General features: G+C 53.9%; 2 protein-coding genes across 2 annotated transcripts; one reads left to right on the top strand and one right to left on the bottom strand.

Moving 5' to 3' along the window:
- The first annotated feature begins 4754 nt into the window (after nt 1–4754).
- Nucleotides 4755–7098, top strand: LOC104259947 (transmembrane protein 121). The gene is given in 3 exon segments (XM_059832970.1): nt 4755–4793; nt 4796–4824; nt 6054–7098. Coding segments are annotated over 3 exon segments (1008 nt in total). The 3' UTR covers nt 6994–7098.
- Nucleotides 7099–9200: 2102 nt separating this feature from the next.
- On the bottom strand, nt 9201–18300 carry RRP36 (ribosomal RNA processing 36). The gene is given in 7 exon segments (XM_009815503.2): nt 9201–10409; nt 10642–10759; nt 10871–10945; nt 11068–11172; nt 12527–12593; nt 14107–14245; nt 18237–18300. Coding segments are annotated over 7 exon segments (708 nt in total). The 3' UTR covers nt 9201–10269.
- Between the last annotated feature and the right edge of the window lie 672 nt (nt 18301–18972).

Here is an 18972-nt window from a genome sequence, read left to right as displayed (position 1 = left end):
ATCTATAATGCTTTTTCAGAGCTGTTGAAGCTCTTGGCATGGTCCCCAGGTCACAAACGGCCTTTCCCTGTCACAGCCACCACTTGCAGTTTCTTTCTGATGAGCTTCCTCCTTTTCCTGCATTTCCTGTGGAGGGAAGTTCAATGTGACTGAGGTGGATTTCTCTGGCTCTCTCCCTGCGGCCTGTTCCCTTTGAGTACCCCTGTCCTTAGTGCAGCTCACTTGTTTGGTTCAGCCTTCTGGCTTTTCTACAGATGAATTTATGCGTTTGTCCTCAGGCTGTTTCAATGATGTGCCTTGTTTATTTGGAGGCTTGGCTACACAGCCCGCTCTTAATTTTTTCCCTACCTTAATGTTATATTGATTTTGTGCCTATGAGCTACCCAGAACTGTGCTCTTCCACACATGGTGGCTTTCCCCTGTCTTTGGGGTCAAAATTTTTCTGTGTTTTTCATTATAAGCACCAAAGCCTGGTTATCTTTCAGCTTAAACAGAGCCTGGTAGAGTCATCATCTCATTCAGCTGCTTCCCCACCTCCTCTTAAGCTGGGCCCTTTCTGTGTGTCAAGCACTAGCCGAGATTTGCCTCATCGTGGATATGATCTTCAAGCACATCAGTGAAAGCACCCAAGGAACCCTTGCTCTTTAGCATATGGGCAACCAGCTTGAAATGTGCCTCCAGAACCCCCCCTTTTTTTTCCTATGTGTCACTGCTACCCAAATGAACCATGCCCGCCAGCTCTTCCCCAGCACTTCAATACTGTTTAGAGACCTTGTAGCAGCTGGCATCTTTGTCCTTGGCAGACAAGGCGCCGCGGCGTGCCCCCGTACATTGGCCAAGCCCACGAGGGCACCTGATCCCTTTGGGCCAGCACTTTTCTCAACGACACTGTTCCTGGAAGAGCCATGTGTCACCTTAGCCTTTGCACTCTGGACAAGGTTGAGGTGCAGCAAGACATGGCAGCTGCTTAGGAGTAGAGCATTTCTCTTCAATTCAGGTGTCCCTCTCAAACTGCCTTGGTTTTAGCTGTGAGAGCACCTTTTCTGGCGCAAAGCCGTGTTTTCTCCCTTGTGACTACAACCTGCAGGCCCCTACTGCCAGCAGCCCCAGCTTGGAGCGGTGGGAAAGGGTGCTGCTCTTGGGCACCAGGCCCAGCGCAGGCACGTTTGGCTGTGCTCTGGGCAACGTGGGGCTGAGAGGAGCTCACCCCATGGTGCTGGGGGTGCTCTGACCACAGCTGGGGCTGGAGGCTATATGGGGGATGTTCGGGGGAGACTCTGGCCCTGGGGCCTGGGTGGGACAGGCGGATGCTGCTGGTCCCTGCTCCTCCACCCGGGTACCTCACCTTGGGATGGACTGGGGTGGCTCCCTGCCCTGCAGGACCTCCAGGATTTATGTGCTTCAGACTCAATGTCGCAAGCCTCAATTTTCAAAAGCCTTTTCAGCCCAGGCTGCCCAGGACCACATGCGTTACTGGCTACTGTCTTCCCCTCTGGGTGCGTCGAGGTGGTCCAGCATGTGTGCTGTCACAGCTTTGCATTAAGCGCCTCTTACCATGCTGTTTTCTATGATGGTCCTTTCACTCCTCCTCCAAGCTGCTGCCAGCAGCAGCAGCAGCCACTCTCTGTCCCATCAGGTGTGTGATGCCGCATGTGGCTGTGTTTGAAATTAAGGTGTTTTTTTTTTTTCAATAGACACCATTTTCTCAGAGGCCCAGCCCACACCCCAAAGGGTGTTGTCATCATTGCTTAGCTCCATCCCCTCCATTCTGTATTTTTGACAAATGATTGCCTGGATTGACTCTGTATGTTCATCCCTTTGTTTTCCTACTCGACATACCCAGTTTCTTGCTCCTCCACTCTGATGTCACCTTCCAGCACCTTGCTTATGTCAGGCCTTTTTGTGATGTTACAGTACCCTTCAGCACCCTGTGATCCTTCACTCAGAAGCTGTTCCCAGTTTGGTTTTTTAAATTGCCTTCCTGAAGGATGCCCATCAGTTCCAGCCACCTCTCGCCCTCCGCTCTGTGGCCAGGCTCCGGCAGCCAAGAGGCTCTTTTGGAGCAGCTGAAGCTCTCAGCATGGTCCGCAGGCCATTGCCAGCCTTTCCCCATCACAGCCACTGCTTGCCGTTCCTTGCCGACAAACTTCCCCCGCTTCCTGCAGTTCCCCTTCGAGGATGGTCAATGTGACTGATGGATTTCTCTGCCTCTCTCCCAACAGCCTTTGAGGCGTTGCAGTCAGTGCCCTAGAGGGATTCTTCAGTGATAATGGTGCGGTGCAGCACAGGGCTAAGCTGAAGATGCTTTTCCTCCCGGGTCTGGAGCCAGCAGCAGCCAGGGAGCAGCTATCGGCCTGGGAACCCTGGTGTAACCCTCTTTGGGTTCCTTCCATTTTGTCTCTGATCACAGCTGCATCCACACATGAACTCTGGCACCCTGGTTCCAGCATCATGTTTTAGAGAAGCACGTAAGTACCTGCTCTTGCTCTGCTGCTTATTTTTATGTGCCTCATTAAAGCAGCTCTTTACTGCTTCCCACGCGAATGTTGTCACCTCCTGTCCTAGCCTCTAGCGAAGACCCAGGGGTTTTATGATTGCAGCCTAGGGATGAATCAGCTTGTCTTTAACCCCACTGCTTGGCAGCTGCCTCCAGCACCTCTCGCCTACCTCTGTTGCATGGGTACCTCTGTGGTCACTCCCCGGGCACCTCCATGGACAGAGACCCTCTGCTCCTCCCTACACCCTGCAAGAGACTGCCCTGCTACTGAGTGAGAGCTGCTGCTTCTTTGTCCAGCAGGAAAGATCTAGGTTGGTTTTTTTTCTGTGGTGGTTCCCCCTCTCACGCCTCGCACTGCTCTCCACTCAGTTTGAGTTGTGAGGTCTCCTTTCCTTTTTGGAGGCAGGTTGCTTTGGCTGCTTTGTTTCCCTGATTTTTTTTTTTTTTTCCCCAGCCCTTCTGGAGACTGCTTGTTTTTCCTGGCCTAGGCGAATGATCCCACAGCCAAACTCTTTACCTTAGTGCACTTCTCTAACCCAGAGCTCTGCTCCCTTCACACAGGCCCTCCACCTGCCTGCATAAACCAGCCCACACTCACTGCGGGACACGTGAGCTGAGCCTGGGTGCTGGTTCAGCGTCTCCATTTGCCATGGACACTACAGGTGGGATTTGTATGTTCCTGGTGCCACCCAAGACACCCCAAGGCATCAGATACAACAGGGGACTTACGGCCACCCTCTCAGCAGCTGGAGGTGAGGTGGGCTGCACTTCTCCTGGCACTCGGTGGCTGTGTCTTGCACTTGTCCTCTCACTCAGGTCTATGCCTGGTTTTGCTCTTAGCCCATCTCCAGAGAGCGGAGCCCCTCTCCATCTTCCAAAATACCTATATTTACAATGACCACTTCAAAGTCGGAGTGGAAATATACTGGAAGCCCTTCCCTGTGTGGCTAAGAGCTAAATCAATTAGAAACAAGCTCAGAGTTAAATGCAGTAAGCTGCTCAGGCTGATAGAAGACTGTTTGCAGAGAGGGATGTCCACCAGGGTAAGGGAAACCTTTTGCCTTCGCTGGCCCGGTGTATCTGCACACAAGCCCCCGGCTGTGCCCAGCCCGGCTCTGCCAGTGTCCTGCGCAGCTGGAGCTCCCCAGCAGCCCGCAGACCGGCACAGCTGGGTGCCGGGTCACAGAGGTGCAGGGGTTCCCCTGCCTGCTCCACCAGCCAGGAGGGGTCCCAGTTCCTCTCGGTGGGCATCCAGCAGGCAGGACCCTTGCCAGCCCAGGCTTCCCTGGGCGCCCCAGGTTCTCCTGGAGCCTCTCCTGGCTGGGCAGGGAGCACCCACGGCCCCGGGAGGGCGGGGCGGGGGCAGGAGGCGGCCGTGGGGCAGGAGGCCGGCCGGAGGCGCGGAGCGGGGTGCAGGACTGGCCCCAGGGCGGGAGCTGATGCGGGCAGGAGGGGAGCGGGAGCGGGAGCGGGAGGGTGCTCGGGCGGAGGAACCAGGGGCGGCGGCCGGGGGCAGGCGGGCAGAGGGGACCGGAGCGAGAGGGGGCGGCGGGCGGTGCCGGGCGCTCCGGTGAGGCGGGGGCCGCCGCAGTCCCCGCCCGCCCGCCCGCCGGGAGTGGCCAAGCGCCGGCGCCGCAGAGCCGCCGCCGGGGCGCGCCGGGCGATGCCGCGCCGGGCCCGGGGCCGCCGCCGGGGCCCCCCCGCCGCCGCCGCCACCGCCGCCGCCGCCGCCCTGCCCCGGCGCCCCGGGGAGCCGCCCGAGGTAAGCGCGGGCGGGGGGCGGTGGGCTGCGCCGGGCCCCTCCCCGGGCCTGCCCCCGATGCCCCGGGCCCGGCCCGGCCCGGCCGGTGCGGGCTGCTGCCCCTCGGCGCGCAGGGGGCTCGGGCCAGGCGGCGCCGGGGGCGTCCGTGTGCCCAGGCCCCGCAAGGGCAGGCAGCCCGCGCTGGGTCGCGCCTTGCCGGGGCGGGCGGCAGCGTGCGGGGCGGCCCCGCTCTGAGCCCCGGGACTCGCGCGGGGACCGCCAGCCCCTCTTCGTCAGGTGGGGCGGCCTGCTGAGCTGGGCGCTGGGCTGTCCACGGCTCCTCCGAAGGCTTGGCCAGGCCGTGGGCGAAACGCGGGAGAGGCCCCTCGCCGCGTAGCACACTCCAGATGTGCCACATCCACCAGTTCCCCCGTGCCCGCCAGCCACTGAGCTTCCCCCTTCGAGGCTCCTGTGTCTGGCAGGCTTAGGCTTCGCTGCCTCCCTCAATGTGCCAGGATGCTTCTGGGCCCGGGGATGCACGCCTGCACAGGACGCCTGCTCCCTCGGCCAAAAAGCAGGAGTTCAGGTAGCTTGTGCCCAGGGCCCTGTGCAGTCGGCATCCGCACCGGGAGCATTGGTGTGCAGGGGTGATCATTAACCGCCCGGCCTCCATCCTGCTCCCAAGTGCTCGCTCCGTGCTCAAGTGCCACCTGCTCGCTGCCTGCCGGGTGACCACGACGGTGTCCCAGGGCCCCTGCATGGCCCAGAGGTGGCTGAGCGGGCTCCGCGCGGGCAGCCATCGTGCAGCGCTGTGCCACACAGTCAGCAGACCAGCTTCATCCTCCATTTCAGCCAGGGGGCTGGCTCCCCTCCAAGGCAGCTGCCGAGCCGTGCCCAGCGAGGCCCCGGCTCCATCCTCCCTCCGTCTCTGGCAGCAGCTGCCCACAGCTGTGCTTGGCTGGGGGGAGGGAGCCTGACAGCCCCAGTGCCCTCCAAGACAGGCAGGGTGCTTTTGGGGACTGTGCTTTGCTCTGCCCTAGCCTGGAAAAGCTGAGCACCCAGCTGAAATTGAGGGCCTGGTGCAGAGCTCCTCGTTCTGGAGCTGTGGGCTGGTGCTGTTTCTCCTTGCTTTCAGGTTACCATGCTGAGGCAGGGTGGGCATGGGCAAACAGCTGTAGGCAGAGCTCTTGGGGAGCATGAGGCTGAAAGAAAGTGAGGATGTTGGGCTGATTTCTTCCCTGCCACCCCACAGGACAGCCAGGCTAAAAATAATCCTTCATCTCATGCTGTGCATGAAAATAAAGGAGGCTAGAAAGAGAGCAGTCCTGGATCAGAGCAGTTAAGGACCTGCTTGGGTTAAAAGTATAGATGTGGTCTTGTATGCCTTGCGGGGGAGAATATAACCAGTGCCATTGGCTGGGAAATCCCATGGAAAATAAGGCATGTACCCTTCACAGTGGCAGAGACTACCCAGCGTGATGAGCTACTGCAAGAGGCAGTAGCATCTCGAGTGCTTGAAGGCTGTCCAGCCTGCCCTGCCATAACGCCATGTGTGGCCTGGGAGCTGGGTTTCAGCCAGCGTGTGCCACCAGGATGGCCTGGCCAGGAGTCTCAGGAGCACTTTGGGTAGGAGTCTGCAGGTTTGGAACAAACCAGGCACATAGGATGGGAGAAAAGTCTATGTCTGAACCCCCCCCCCACCTTCTTTCAGCCACCCATGGTTGTCGGTGGGGAGGGGGAGGCAGAAAGGGGCCTGAGGGTGGGGATGGGGAATCCCATCAGCTTCCTGACAGCCCTGCCTGTTCCTCTGTGCAGGATGGTTCCCCCACCACCTGTCAGCAAGCCCCACGTGTGCCTCTCCACCGTGCTCATCATGACCAGCCTCGTCCTCATGGATGCCTACCTGGTGGAGCAGAGCCAGGGCTCCAAGAAGCTGGGCATCTGTGTCATGGTGGCAGTGGGTGACGTGTGCTTCCTGCTGGTGCTTCGCTACGTGGCCATCTGGGTCGGGGCAGAGGTAAAGACAGCTAAGCGGGGCTACGCCATGATCCTCTGGTTCCTTTATGTCTTCGTTCTGGAGATCAAAGTCTACTTTGTATACCAGAACTATAAAGCTGACCGGAAGAGTCTGGATCTCATAGCCCGCAAAGCACTGACCTTGCTGCTCTCCATCTGCATCCCAGCCCTCTACATGTTGTTGGTGGCCACAGAGCACATGGAGTATGTCAGGACATTCAAGAAGAAAGAAGATCTCCGCAACCGCCTCTTCTGGGTCATTGTGGACGTGCTGGATGTGCTGGACATCCAGGCCAACCTGTGGGAGCCCCAGAAGAAGGGGCTGCCGCTCTGGGCTGAGGGCATCATGTTCTTCTACTGCTACATCTTGCTCCTGGTCCTCCCTTGTGTGTCCCTCTGCGAGATCAGCATGCAAGGGATTGGCATCATGCCGCACCGGATGATGCTGTACCCCATGCTGAGCATGCTCACGGTCAACATCACCACCATCTTTATCCGAGGCAGCAACATGGTCTTCTTCAGGGACACCCGGGTCTCCGGCATCTTCATGGGCAAGAACATGCTGGCCATTGGGCTGAAGGTCTGTACGTTTGTGCAGTACCAGCAGCACCGGCACCACGCGACCCTGGGGCCAGACCTGGCCCTGCAGCACAACACCCAGGCCCAGCCCTCCCCAGGGCTGCTCAAGTCCCAGGACCAGCCTACCTGCCCTGAGGAGCTGGCCCAGGACAACACGTGACAAGCCAGCAGGAGCCACAGCCTGGGCACCGCCACGCCTAGCCGTACCTGCAAACCCGAGGCGGGCCGTCGAGCTCCCCACCTGGACAGAGGGCAATGACCCTGCTCCCTCCCTCCCTGGGCGAAGCTGCTCCAGTCCCCGAGGGTCGCATGGTGAGGGCCCCCGTAGCAGCCTCCATAAGGCTGCAGAGCAGTTCGGGACCTCAGCACCCCACTGAGCGAGACGGGGCAGCAGAGCGGAGGAGGAGGTTTGCCTGCCATGCAGAGTGTCTGGCTGGGGCCAGGGCTCCCCCATCAGTGCTCCCCACACAGCACTGCCCTCTGGCCAGCCAGGGCTCAGGCCGGGGGGCTGCACAGGGACTCTGCGGGTCACCCGCTCTGCTGTTGTGGTTGGCCCTGGCTCCAGCTCGGTGCTTGGCAGCAGCCTGCTCCCCACTGTGCGAGCTGGGGAACAAGGCCTGGGTCTCTCCCCCTGCCTGTCGCCCCCCTCAGCCAGCTGCAGGCCCTGGGGTGGCAACTGTCCTTTTTCAAATCTCCCTCTTTGCAATAAAAGACCTGAGCCCTGTAGCCTCCTCATGTCTGTGTCCTGGCCGGCAGGCAGGTCCCCCCAGCTCCCATGGGTGCCTGTCCCTCATGTGCCTAGATGCCCTGCTGCAGAGCACACCTGGGGTGGGGGAACTCGCCCAGGCCTGGGGAGAGCATCCCAGGCACCCGGGTCTGAAGCCATTCCTCCTGGCCAGCAGCTGGGAGAGGAGAGGCAGGTCCTTGTGAGAGTCTGGTGGGTGCTGAGGGTGTCACTGGGGGGTATGTTAAGCAGCTTTGTCAGCCACCACTGCCATCAACCGGTGCCAGCCATGCCCAATGGCTGCCCTCCCCAGGAACACCCATAGCAAGTCCCCACACTCCACCTGGAGGGACAGCAGAGCAGGTCTGGCAGAGACACACTGCCAGGACAGCATTAGAAACAGAAAGAAAATAACCCAACTGCACCCTTGAGGCTGGGAGGCTGTGGGGAAGAGCAGCTCCCCTGGCAGTAGAAGGCTCTCCGGAGATGTTGGGAGCATCTCCTCCTCTTGAAGCTGGTGTTGCCATGCAGGCGGCTGCCCCAGCACCAGCACAACACTGGCCAAGCTGGATGATGCCCCAGAGCTGCCCCTGCTGTGGGGTACTGGGCCCAGGAGCGGGCAGGGAGAGAGAGGCTTGCTCCTCACCACTAATGTGCTGGACAGAAGCAGGCAACATCCCAGCAAGGACACCCTCCTTGCAGGCAGGCACAAAGGCCTCAGCAGGAAGGAGCCATTTTTGCTCCAGAGGGGCAGGAGGGGAAAGCAGGAGCAGGTTTGCTGGCTGCTGGGCAGGGCCTACAAGCAGCTGGGGATGGGGACACATGGACTGAGGAATGCTGCTCCCCCATGGCCCCTCAGCAAGGCCCTGGCAGCAGTGACACACAGGTGAGGCACCTCCAGCCTGTCCAGGCCCCAGTCTTCTTCCCTTCTTGCATTAATGTACAGGTGGAGCTTTGTTCAGCTTTGGATTAAAAAGCAGACCATTGCCACAAATGGGTCACAATAGCCTTGGGCTTTGGTGCTGCCAGATCACTCCCAAGGTAGCTCTCCTCTGAAGGCACAAGGATGGGGCAGGCTCTGCATCCCACATCACGAGGCCAGAAAGAGAAGGAAGAAGCAGCCAGGCATGGTGCAAAGCAATAAACCACATGCAGGTTAAAGGCAGCTGAGGATTTCCAAGTGGTCTCTAGCCAAGCTGGCACATCCCATTTCTACTGCCTTCCCCCAGTTACACGTAAAACCTGTCACCAGAGCAGAACTTGCATCACCCCCAGGAACTGCAATGGAGACAGGTGGGCGTGATGGCATTGCTCATCATTCCATTTCTTGCTCATGCAAGGCCTTTCCCCAGGCCCCGCACACCAGCTGCCCACCTGCACACAGCACGGCTGTGCCCAGGGAGCACTCTGCCCTGTGGAGCTCAGGCACTCTGACAGCATATGCTCTGACCTGTCAGACAGAGATCATCTGCGTCACGTCCACATCACCTCCTTGTCAGCACAGCCACAGGAGACAGGGGCAATCAGGAGTGAGGAGAATCAAGAGAGCTGGTGGTCAAACGTAATGTTGAAGAGAGGCATTGACTCCCATTAAGTTCAAACGCTTCAGACTGTAACAGCACTGACACCAGGAAAATAATACCTCAGGAAAATGGAGGTATTTTATTTCATACAGAATCAGTTTCCTGGAAGCACGAATAGCCCTGTAGAGACCACCTTGAGAAGTCAAGAAGAGAGGCAGCCCTGCTGCAGAGATTGCTGGCAGCAGTACCTGAGCACGGTCAGCAGCACGCCCCGGCTGCGAGGAAGGCCAGCCACACCAGGGGCTGTGTCACGAGGGTGCAGCCCACACAGAGGAGCGTGATCATCTCTCCTTTACTCAGCACTTGTGAGACTATATCCAGGTCCTGCATCCAGGCTGGGCCCCCAGAAGACAGATGTTGTTCTTCTGGGCTGACTCCAGTTGAGGATGTGAAAGTTGTCAAGGGCTGGAGCACTGCAAGGGAAGGCTGAGGGAACAGGGTTTATTCACCCTCAGGAAGAGAAGGCTTTGGGGAGACCTAACAGCACCCCTTTCCCACCTACCCCCCAGACCTATGACAAGGCTACTGAGAAGATGGAGCCAGGCACTTCACTGAGAACCATAGAATGACTACGGACTAAAACCAAGCAGGTGTCCTTGAGGAGGGAAAAAAAAAAAGTTTCACCTTGAGAACTTGAAGCAGGAGAGCAGAGGCCAAGAGAGATGGTTGTGTCTGTCCTTGGACATTCCCAGACCCAACTGAAGAAGCCCTGGGCAACCTGGTCTGAAGTCAGTGCTAGCCCTGCTCTGAGCAGGTGTTGTACCAGAGCTCTCCCACCTGAGGTCCCTTCTCACCTCAGTTGATGTCTGATAAGACCTGGAGTAGAGGCAGCAATGCAGGGTAGGGCTCATGCTCTCGAGCTAGAGAAAGAGATGAGCAGGTACAAGGACAGAGACAGCTGTCAGCGCCATGTGCATCTGCATGACAGACTTGTCACCACCCAGGCATGGTGCAAACCACAAGTGAAGAGGACATTTCAGCTACAAAATGCACTATTCCCTTCAGTTCAGCCTCTGCTCTGCTGCCTAACAGCATCACTGTACAGCAAAAGGCAGGTACTGGTAAGAGGGATGCCCATTTTCCAGGCCTGGTCAGGGCAGAGTGAGTCCCGGTGCCAGACAACAGCACATCACAAGTTCTTCTGTGAGGGCAGACGGCGCTTGTCTTTGATGGCATTCCTCTTTCTTTTCTTGTTCAGGAAGCTCTCCAGCTTTCCACTCCTCTTCAGCTCTGCATACTTTTCGGCTAGCTCCAATTTCCGCTTCTCAGCTGTAGAGGAGAGCAAGGTTTTAAACTGAAGCCCAAATCATCTCTACAGACTGGCCCCTTCTCACCTCTCCCTCCCTGGCTCCAGGCCTGGCTCGTCGCTTGAGTACCAGCGCCAGAACAATCCCTCCACAGCTCTGTGGAATATTACGGACAACTCGCTTCCACTGCTTGGAGTCCTGTCAGCAGTACTCCCTCTAGGTCTTCCTGCCCCATGTTCACACTGAGTACTTACATTTCTTCAGGAAAAAGGGTTTCTTTCCCTGCTTGGCCAATTCCCTCTGTTGTCTCTTCAAAGATAGCTCCCTCTCCCTCAACTTCTGCTGTTTTTTCTGTGCCTGTTCTTGCTGTGTCTGTACAGAAAGGATGGCCCGTGTCAGTAAGCATCTAGGCAGATCTCAAGTCACACATCCTCTCTTCTACGGCATTGCCTCATAGGAGAGGAGACGCTGCACTGAACTCACCATGCGGTTCAGAAGCTGCTGCAGTTTCTCCTTCTGCTCTGCATTCCGGCATTTTTTCAGCTGCTTCTGAATCATCTGAAGAAGAAAGCAGAAAGCTGCGTGACTGCCTGCCTGCCACCTCCACTGTGAAAGGCCTTTGCGGAAGGTGCCCCTGCCAAGCAAGGTTCTTCTGGCCAAGGACAGGCACACAGCATCACCTCCTTTTCCTGCTGCTTGATGCTGTCCAGGAAGCTGTATGTCTTCATAAATATTTCAGGCTTATACTCTCCAGACAGGTCATCAAATCGAGGGTCTCTGTGGACCTGAAGGCAGGGAAGGCAAAGGTAAGAGCTGTGGCCCAGGATTACCCTGTTAATAGCCTGTTTACCCTCCTTCCATGGATCAGACCTTGCTTTTTTTTTTTTTTTTTTTTTTTTTTTTTTACAAGCAGTATTATGCACCCACCATTGAAAACATCTGCAGTTGGCAAAGGTTGAGTCCAATAATCAAGGTGGCAGTCCCTCACAAAAATCATCCTGCTTGCATCCAGTCTACCAAGCAACAGGCATTTCCTTATGGAAGTCTACCAGCCAGGAGCAGCCAATTCAAGGAACAGCAGCACAAGTGCTGCCTCCAAACACCTGCAACTCCCAGACCAAGAGCTGGCTGAACATTGTTGTCAAGGTGATGGATTTGGGAATTAAAACCTATCTAGATTTTCACAGATTACCTGGGTCAGGTCATACAAAAAGAGAGAGAGAAAAAGAGATCTCTAACTGTGGAAATTAAATATATTAAGATGATCCAGTAATGATAAGTCAAAGTTATATTTAGATTAGACACTAGATGGACATTTGAACTTCCGATGTGATTAGTACTGAACAATGACCATAGCTTGCAGTGCAGCCATTACATCTTCTAGAAACACTCGGATCTCGAATCACAGAATCGTTAAGGTTGGAAAAGACCTGTAAGATCAAGTCCAACCATCAACCCAACACCACCATGCCCATTAAGCCATGTCCCGCAGTGCCACATCCACACGTTCCTTGAACACCTCCAGGGATGGGGACTCCACCACTTCCCTGGGCAGCCTGTTCCAATGATTCACCACTCTCTCAGGAAAGACATTTTTCCTAATATCCAGCCTGAACCTCCCCTGGCGCAACTTGAGGCTGTTTCCTCTCGTTCTATTGCTAGTCACTTGGGAGAAGAGACCAGCACCCACCTCACCACAACCCCCTTTCAGGTAGCTGTAGAGAGCTATAAGGTCTCCCCTCAGCCTCCTCTTCTCCAGACTGAACAACCCCAGTTCCCTCAGCCACTTCTCGTAAGACTTGTGCTCCAGACCCCTCACCAGCTTCGTTGCCCTTCTCTGGACACGCTCCAGCACCTCAATGTCCTTCTTGTAGTGAGGGGCCCAAAACTGAATGTTCGAGTTACTCCAAGTTGTGCATTAATGCAGAGCAGCCGGTTATACGGAGAGCAGCCCCTCCCGCACCCAGTCTCTTGTTCTCCCCAGACACGCTAGCACTACCTGCGCTCACCAGACAGCGGTCCAAGCCCCATCCTCCGGAAACAGCCTGTGTCACCTTCAGCAGCCCCATTACCACGTGTGCGCCCTATCAGCATCACTAAGGGAAGTCAGCTCCCGGACTGGGGAGGTGGAGCACCCACCTTCTTTGTAACAGAGACGACTTGTCGCAGAAAAGGTACAGGCTTCTTGGCAGACATCTCCAATGGCCTGAAAAAGAGAAAAATGTACTTAAGAGGAGCAGAGGATGGAATGAGGCCCAGGCTAACGTGTCGGGAGTTTAGCCAGACCCTCAGGAGAACATTACTGCACAGTGCCGAAACAGCAGACTCTCCCACTCAATCCTCACCATGATACCTACAGAGAGCAAAGAGGTGACTCACTTAAGAGCTAGGCAAGACTACTACAACCAAATGATCTATAAGGTGTGGTTAAAACAATCCTACACAAAATTTGATACAGCCCCACTATATCAAGTGAAAACCCACCACGTACATCAGTAAACGTGCCATACTCAATTACTCCTCTCCCTCTCCATGTTTTCATTCATCATACAACCACCTTCTTCTATTCCTGGCCCACCAACTCACCCACTCTTGACTAATACTTACACTGGAAGGTGAGACCAAAGTTGGGAATTTCTGCACGGACCTGGTAGTTACAAAGACAGGCCAATTCCACTGTGGCCAGGCTCAGCAATAAAGCATACCGTAACACAAGGGAAGAAAAGGCCAGTCCCCAGAATAAGGGCTGTACATATCCCAAAAGAGACTTCCTAGTGAACCAGGACCACGAGGACCATGGTGACAACCAATTAAGCGAGTAAGTTCTCCTTGCAACACAGGCCTTTAGAACTTGATGTTTTAGGTGGGTTATAAGGTGGGAGAACAGGGTATTACTCTCCCCGTATTACTTGGATGCTGGGTCCTGCGATTTGTCAGTATATCAGGTCAGTTACTAGAAACATGAAAAGACCTGTGAACTGCCCGCTGAGAGTACCCACAAGGTGGGCATTACATCCACAATTCAGCAACACAATAACACCGTGGCAGGAACATAAACAACCCTGCAGGCATAAGTAAGTTTTCCAGATCCTGCTTAGGGCAATGTTCAGTGTATTTTCTTGTCCCCTGATGTGGCTATGCCCCTGTACGATGCTCTCGAGTCAGCTTTACACAGCATTGCGGAAGCCAGCTCAGTTCCAGGGGATTTCCCTGAAGTCCTTTTTTTAAGAAGCTCCCTTCCACAACAAAAACACAAAAGAAACAGCATGTGGGATTTACAGTGATGCATCACTTAAAGGATTAGGGGAATTAAATAAAAACAGAATTATGCCAACCGTGTGGCAGAAATAGAGACAGTGTGTGAAGATGCTGCACTACACAAAATCCCCCCAACTCTTGGGTAAAAGGTAAAGCAGAAACATTATGCCAATCAACTATTTACAGCAGAAGAAACGTATGTTCCGCAGAGGTTCAGAAACACATTGGGGATTGCCAGTGCAACAGAGGAAACCTGTTCAAATCACTTGGATACGACTCTGAGGACTGAGAACCAGCTAACTACTAAACACTATAGTAAAAGGCATTATTGTGTAGCACATTAAAGGAGATCCACACCAGCTCCAAGGCAATGGCAACACTGTGAGGAGCTCCCAGCATAACTTCTGGAGTGCAGAGAGCACACATGCACAGTTTTTCTGATCGCAAAAGAACCTCTTTACCCCTTTTTGCCTTGTTGCTGCTTCACTGTAGCTTTGGTAGGTTTTGCAGTTTTCTTCCCACCGGTCACCTGCTTGCACACTCTCGTTCTCACATCACTCTGCACCCGCAGTAGCTCCTCAAAAGACATGTGAGATTGATCTGGAAGAGAGTGCAGAACACACCTGAACCGAACAGCTTCTCAAGGCACTTCCCACCCCCAAATTCCACCAAAAGGGGTGTCTCAGAGCCTGAGACAGTGACAGGAGCACAGCATGGCAGAAAGAAGCCACTGCATCTCTCAGCCTTTATTTCTCTCTCATTAATCACTGCAGTCTTTAGTCTCCCCCTCTCCCCAACATGCCTTTGCTTCTCTCTCCACTCAGCAGCACACACGAGACCAGCTCAAAGTTTTTACCTGGTACAAAGAACGGTATGAGCCCTGCACTGGGCTATATTTCGGCCACATTGCAAATTCTGAGGGGTCACCTCTCAGTCCTGACTCTTTCACTTTAACAGACTGTTTTTCTCCCATCGCCTTTAAATGGGCATCATCACTTCTCTCACACCGTAAGACCAGCCAGAAGGTGCAGGAAAACCACACGGCCTGTTCACAGCCTGTCTGTTAAGACTCGGAGACAGTTTCTTCCCACTGTACATCCGCCGCAGCTCTGCTCCACCTGCAACGAAGCGATTCCCATGGCAGAGCCTCCTCAGCACCCCAGAGGCCTGCAAAGTACTGAAATCCAGACATTCAACCTTCACCATCTCACTACCAATAGGATACAGTCTGATTCACTGGGGGAAGAACGAAACCCCCACAACACCAAGAAGCAGTTTCATAGTCTAGCCCTGCTGCGAGCTCCCCACAGTGTTATTTACACCTTCTGTTTCATAAAATATTCCTTCTCTCCTCTGACCGCTGACCAGAAGACCAACAGAAACAACACAAGAAACTGCAAAACCAATCTTACCCAAAGTGCTGATGAATGCACAAGGTATTCTGGAATTTTCTGCTACTATGTTTCTTTAATATCCCTCAGTGACAGTAATCTTTAACACTTCTTATAACCACAATGTAAAAATATTACCAACAATTCTTTCTGGATTTACACCTCTGGGCATTCAGGACTAGCAATCAGAAAACATTTCTTAAGGCAGCACTTGGATACGCTCATTCCGTTCTCTGGACAATGGCAGGGGCAAGAAGGAGCAGGAGGCTTTGCCTTGGCCCCCTTCTGAAGGGGGAAGTCTTGGTAAACACCACCTCGGTGGCATTTGCCTGCTCAGCACCTCTGAACAGTGACAGGCACAGGATCTTTCTAAGTCTTTGCAATACTATGCATTTGGCACAAAACACCCCAGCTGTGGCCGAGGAAAAACAAGCACATCCTGCCTGTGGTAAGCTGACCTTGGCTGGGTGCCAGGTGCCCACCAAAGCTGCTCTGTCACTCCCCTCCTTAGACACACAGGGGAGAGAATGTAATGAAAGGCTGGTGGGTTGAGATAAGGACAGGGAGATCCCTCACCGTTACCATCACGGGCAAAACAGACTCGACTTGGGGAAATTAGTTCGATTTATTAGCAATCAAAACCAGTGTAAGATAATGAGAAATAAAACCAAATCTTAAACACACCTTCCCCCCACCCCTCCCTTCTTCCTGGGCTCAACTTCACTCCTGATTTTCTCTACCTCCTCCTGCCCCAAGCGGCGCAGGTGGACGGGGAATGGGGGTTGTGGTCAATTCATCACACATTGTCTCTGCCACTCACTCTCTTCCCCTGCTCCAGCGTGGGGTCCCGCCCATGGGAGACAGTTTTCCACGAACTTCTCCAACATGGGTCCTCCCCATGGGCTGCAGTTCTTCAGGAACTGCTTCAGCGCGGGTCCTTTCCACGGGGCGCATCCTTCAGGAACAGGCTACTCCAACGTGGGCTCCCCAAGGGGTCACAAGCCCTGCCAGCAAACCTGCTCCAGCGTGGGCTCCTCTCTCCACGGGTTCTACCAGCAGCCTGCTCCAGCGTGGGCTTCCCACAGGGTCACAGCCTCCTTCAGGCATCCACCTGCTCCAGCGTGGGGTCCTCCAGGGGCTGCAGGTGGGTATCTGCTCCACCGTGGACCTCCATGGGCTGCAGGGGCACAGCCTGCCTCACCATGGTCTGCACCATGGGCTGCTGGGGAGCCTCTGCTCCGGCACCTGGAGCACTTCCTCCCCCTCCTTCTTCACTGACCTTGGTGTCTGCAGGGCTGTTCCTCTCACATATTCTCACTCCTCTCTTCTCCGGCTGCTGTCCTGCAGCAGGTTTTTTTTCCCTGTTATCACAGAGGTGCTACCACCACTGCTGACAGAGCCCCTGGCCAAGGCTGAGCTAATGGAACATGGGGGAAGCTTCTGGCATCTTCTCACAGAAGCAATCCCTGCAGCCCCCCCGCAACCAAAATCTTGCCATGCAAACCCAGTACACTGGGTTTTGCCCCATGACACAAGGTTTCTTCATGCTCTGCCCAAATCTGCTGCCAAATTCAGGAAGCAATATGAGGTCAGTCACATTGGCTCAGAGCATGGACTCATCATCCCGGTCACTCTCATCTTGGCAATAACCAAGACTTTCTGCTTCAGAATCTACTCACATCATCCAGAAAACGTAACAAGCATATCCAAGCGCTGCCTCAAGAAATGTTTTCTTTTTGCTTGTTCTGCACACCCAGGAACTCTGCTCTAGCATATCCAAGTGCTGCCTGAAGAAATGTTTTCTTTTTGCTTGTTCTGAACACCCAGGAAGTCTGCTCTGTCAATGCTCGTTAGTCCTCTGAGGAGGGTTAAGGGAACACCGTATATCCAGTTTGCCGCACAAGGGACAACGGAAATGTGAATACAGCACTATTTCACTACACTTCTTCCCCAAAACACCCCTCCCACTTATCTTACTGCAATTTGATATCTTCTCTTGCTTGAGCTCCTGCAAACACACTTGCCCCCTATCTCCTTAGGGATAACAGCACTGTCGTCCTTTCTGATCTCTCTCAGGTTCTCCGTCTTCCCCCGCCTCGCTCTTATACAATCACTTATTGCCTGCCTGCCCAGAATGTAAAATCACCTTCAGACTAAAGAACTGTGCCTGCATTCAGTGCCAAGCAGCTCAGCAATTTAAGGTAATCACGCTACTGGGGTTTCACAGGGACTTAAGAAAACCAGTAAGTTCTAGGACTTGGACAAGAGCATCCGCCACCACGCTGTTCAAATTCAGTGCAGGTAGCTTTAAACTGCTGCACTATAGGAAAAATCTGTGCTAATTATACAAGTTACTGGGGTATAGAGCAATTAATCACTCTTTAGGGCAATATTTGAGTATCACTTGGATACTCAAAGCATCACCGGACAGACAAATGAAAGACTCTGAGCAAGGACAATCAAAGGGGCAAAGAAAGCATTAAAGGAAAGGAAGAATGATGTGGAAGCTACTCTAATATTTCACAAAGACACACGAGACACCATCACCTGCGCTACAATACTCCATTTGGCTGCAATTCCAAAACAATACTGTTAAAATAGCAAAGACTTACAAGTTGTCAATGAAAAAAGAGATAAAGACACCACATAAAAAGATGCAACATTTAGCAAAGAATTAGAAAAGGGATTTGGTATAAATCAGAAAAAGCAAAGGCATGCAGAGCTTCCACTGATAAAATATTTCTGGTACGGGATACCAGACCAGACTTGACTACCCAAAACCTCATGGGGAAAGTGCTTTCCACACAGTAGTATCAGTCCATGAAATACACCCTATGGCCTATTTGTAAGAGACTGCATTAGCCACTCACATTGAGAAAAACGTAATTGGACAGCAGCATAAAAAAAGCAGCCTATTTTGGGGCAGAAGTGAATGGTCCCAGCAGGTGTTCACTGCTGGGCAGCAGATTTGGCAGCTGTGCATGTGAAAAGGTTGCTGGCTTCCTGCTGCAAAGTGGCTGGTCCTACCCACAGCACAAGGGGAGTTCGTGATCCTTGAAATCTGTGCTGATGGGTTCTCCACAAAAAAACCTATTAAAAGACAGGATTAGCTTACTTTCCTTGTTTCTTGCATTCTTTCTTGACACTTTAATTTCCCAGGGTTTTCTTTTACTCCTTTTTCCTCCTAGAATATTATTTACCTTTTCTGTACCATCTTTATAGTCCATTTCATCTTCCCTCCTGCCATTTTTTCCCTTCCTCCATTATTTTGTGGATTGTCTCCTTTCCACCTCTTGCTAAGCTTCTGTTACCTGCCGATAACATGGGCACTTCCTGCCCACCAGCACAGCATCCCCAAGTTTCCTCTCCTCCTGCAGACTCCTGTGACACTGAGAACTATACAACCTGCTGAGCACGTCAAAAAGTGTCCAGGATGCAAAAACGGAGGGCCTAAGAAATGGCTTGTATCTGCCCAGTCATTCCCCACTGAGACAAACTTAGTGCTGGACTCTAATGTAACTAGTTCTGTTCCAGAAATGAGATTACGGAGGGCATGGACAGATGGTAAAAGCAAAATTGCTGTTCCCATTCACATCCAGCTGCAGGAAGGAAAGGGTGACTGGCAGCGGTCTTCCCTCTGAGCTTTGCTAAAGCTCACCATTAGGAGAGGAAAATGAAATGCCTACAGATGAGGGGGCACCCCACGCACCAGTAGAACCCCCTTCCTGAAAGCCTACCTCGAGATGAGGTGCGCCTCCCCCCCAGTCCCATAGAAATGCTGCAAGGAGACTGCTCTGGCAAGACAACCAGTAACTGCTCGCACCTCTGACACACCGTGCTGTGCCATGTTTTGAACACCGATATCCACTCCCTCACAATTCTCTTTAAGGGCCTTTTCACAAGGTTTTCATTCTCACCTTGATCATTTTAAGACAA

Source organism: Gavia stellata, chromosome 37 (genome assembly GCF_030936135.1).
Source record: "Gavia stellata isolate bGavSte3 chromosome 37, bGavSte3.hap2, whole genome shotgun sequence".
NCBI lineage: Eukaryota > Metazoa > Chordata > Aves > Gaviiformes > Gaviidae > Gavia > Gavia stellata.
This window is presented reverse-complemented; position numbering and strand designations above follow the sequence as displayed.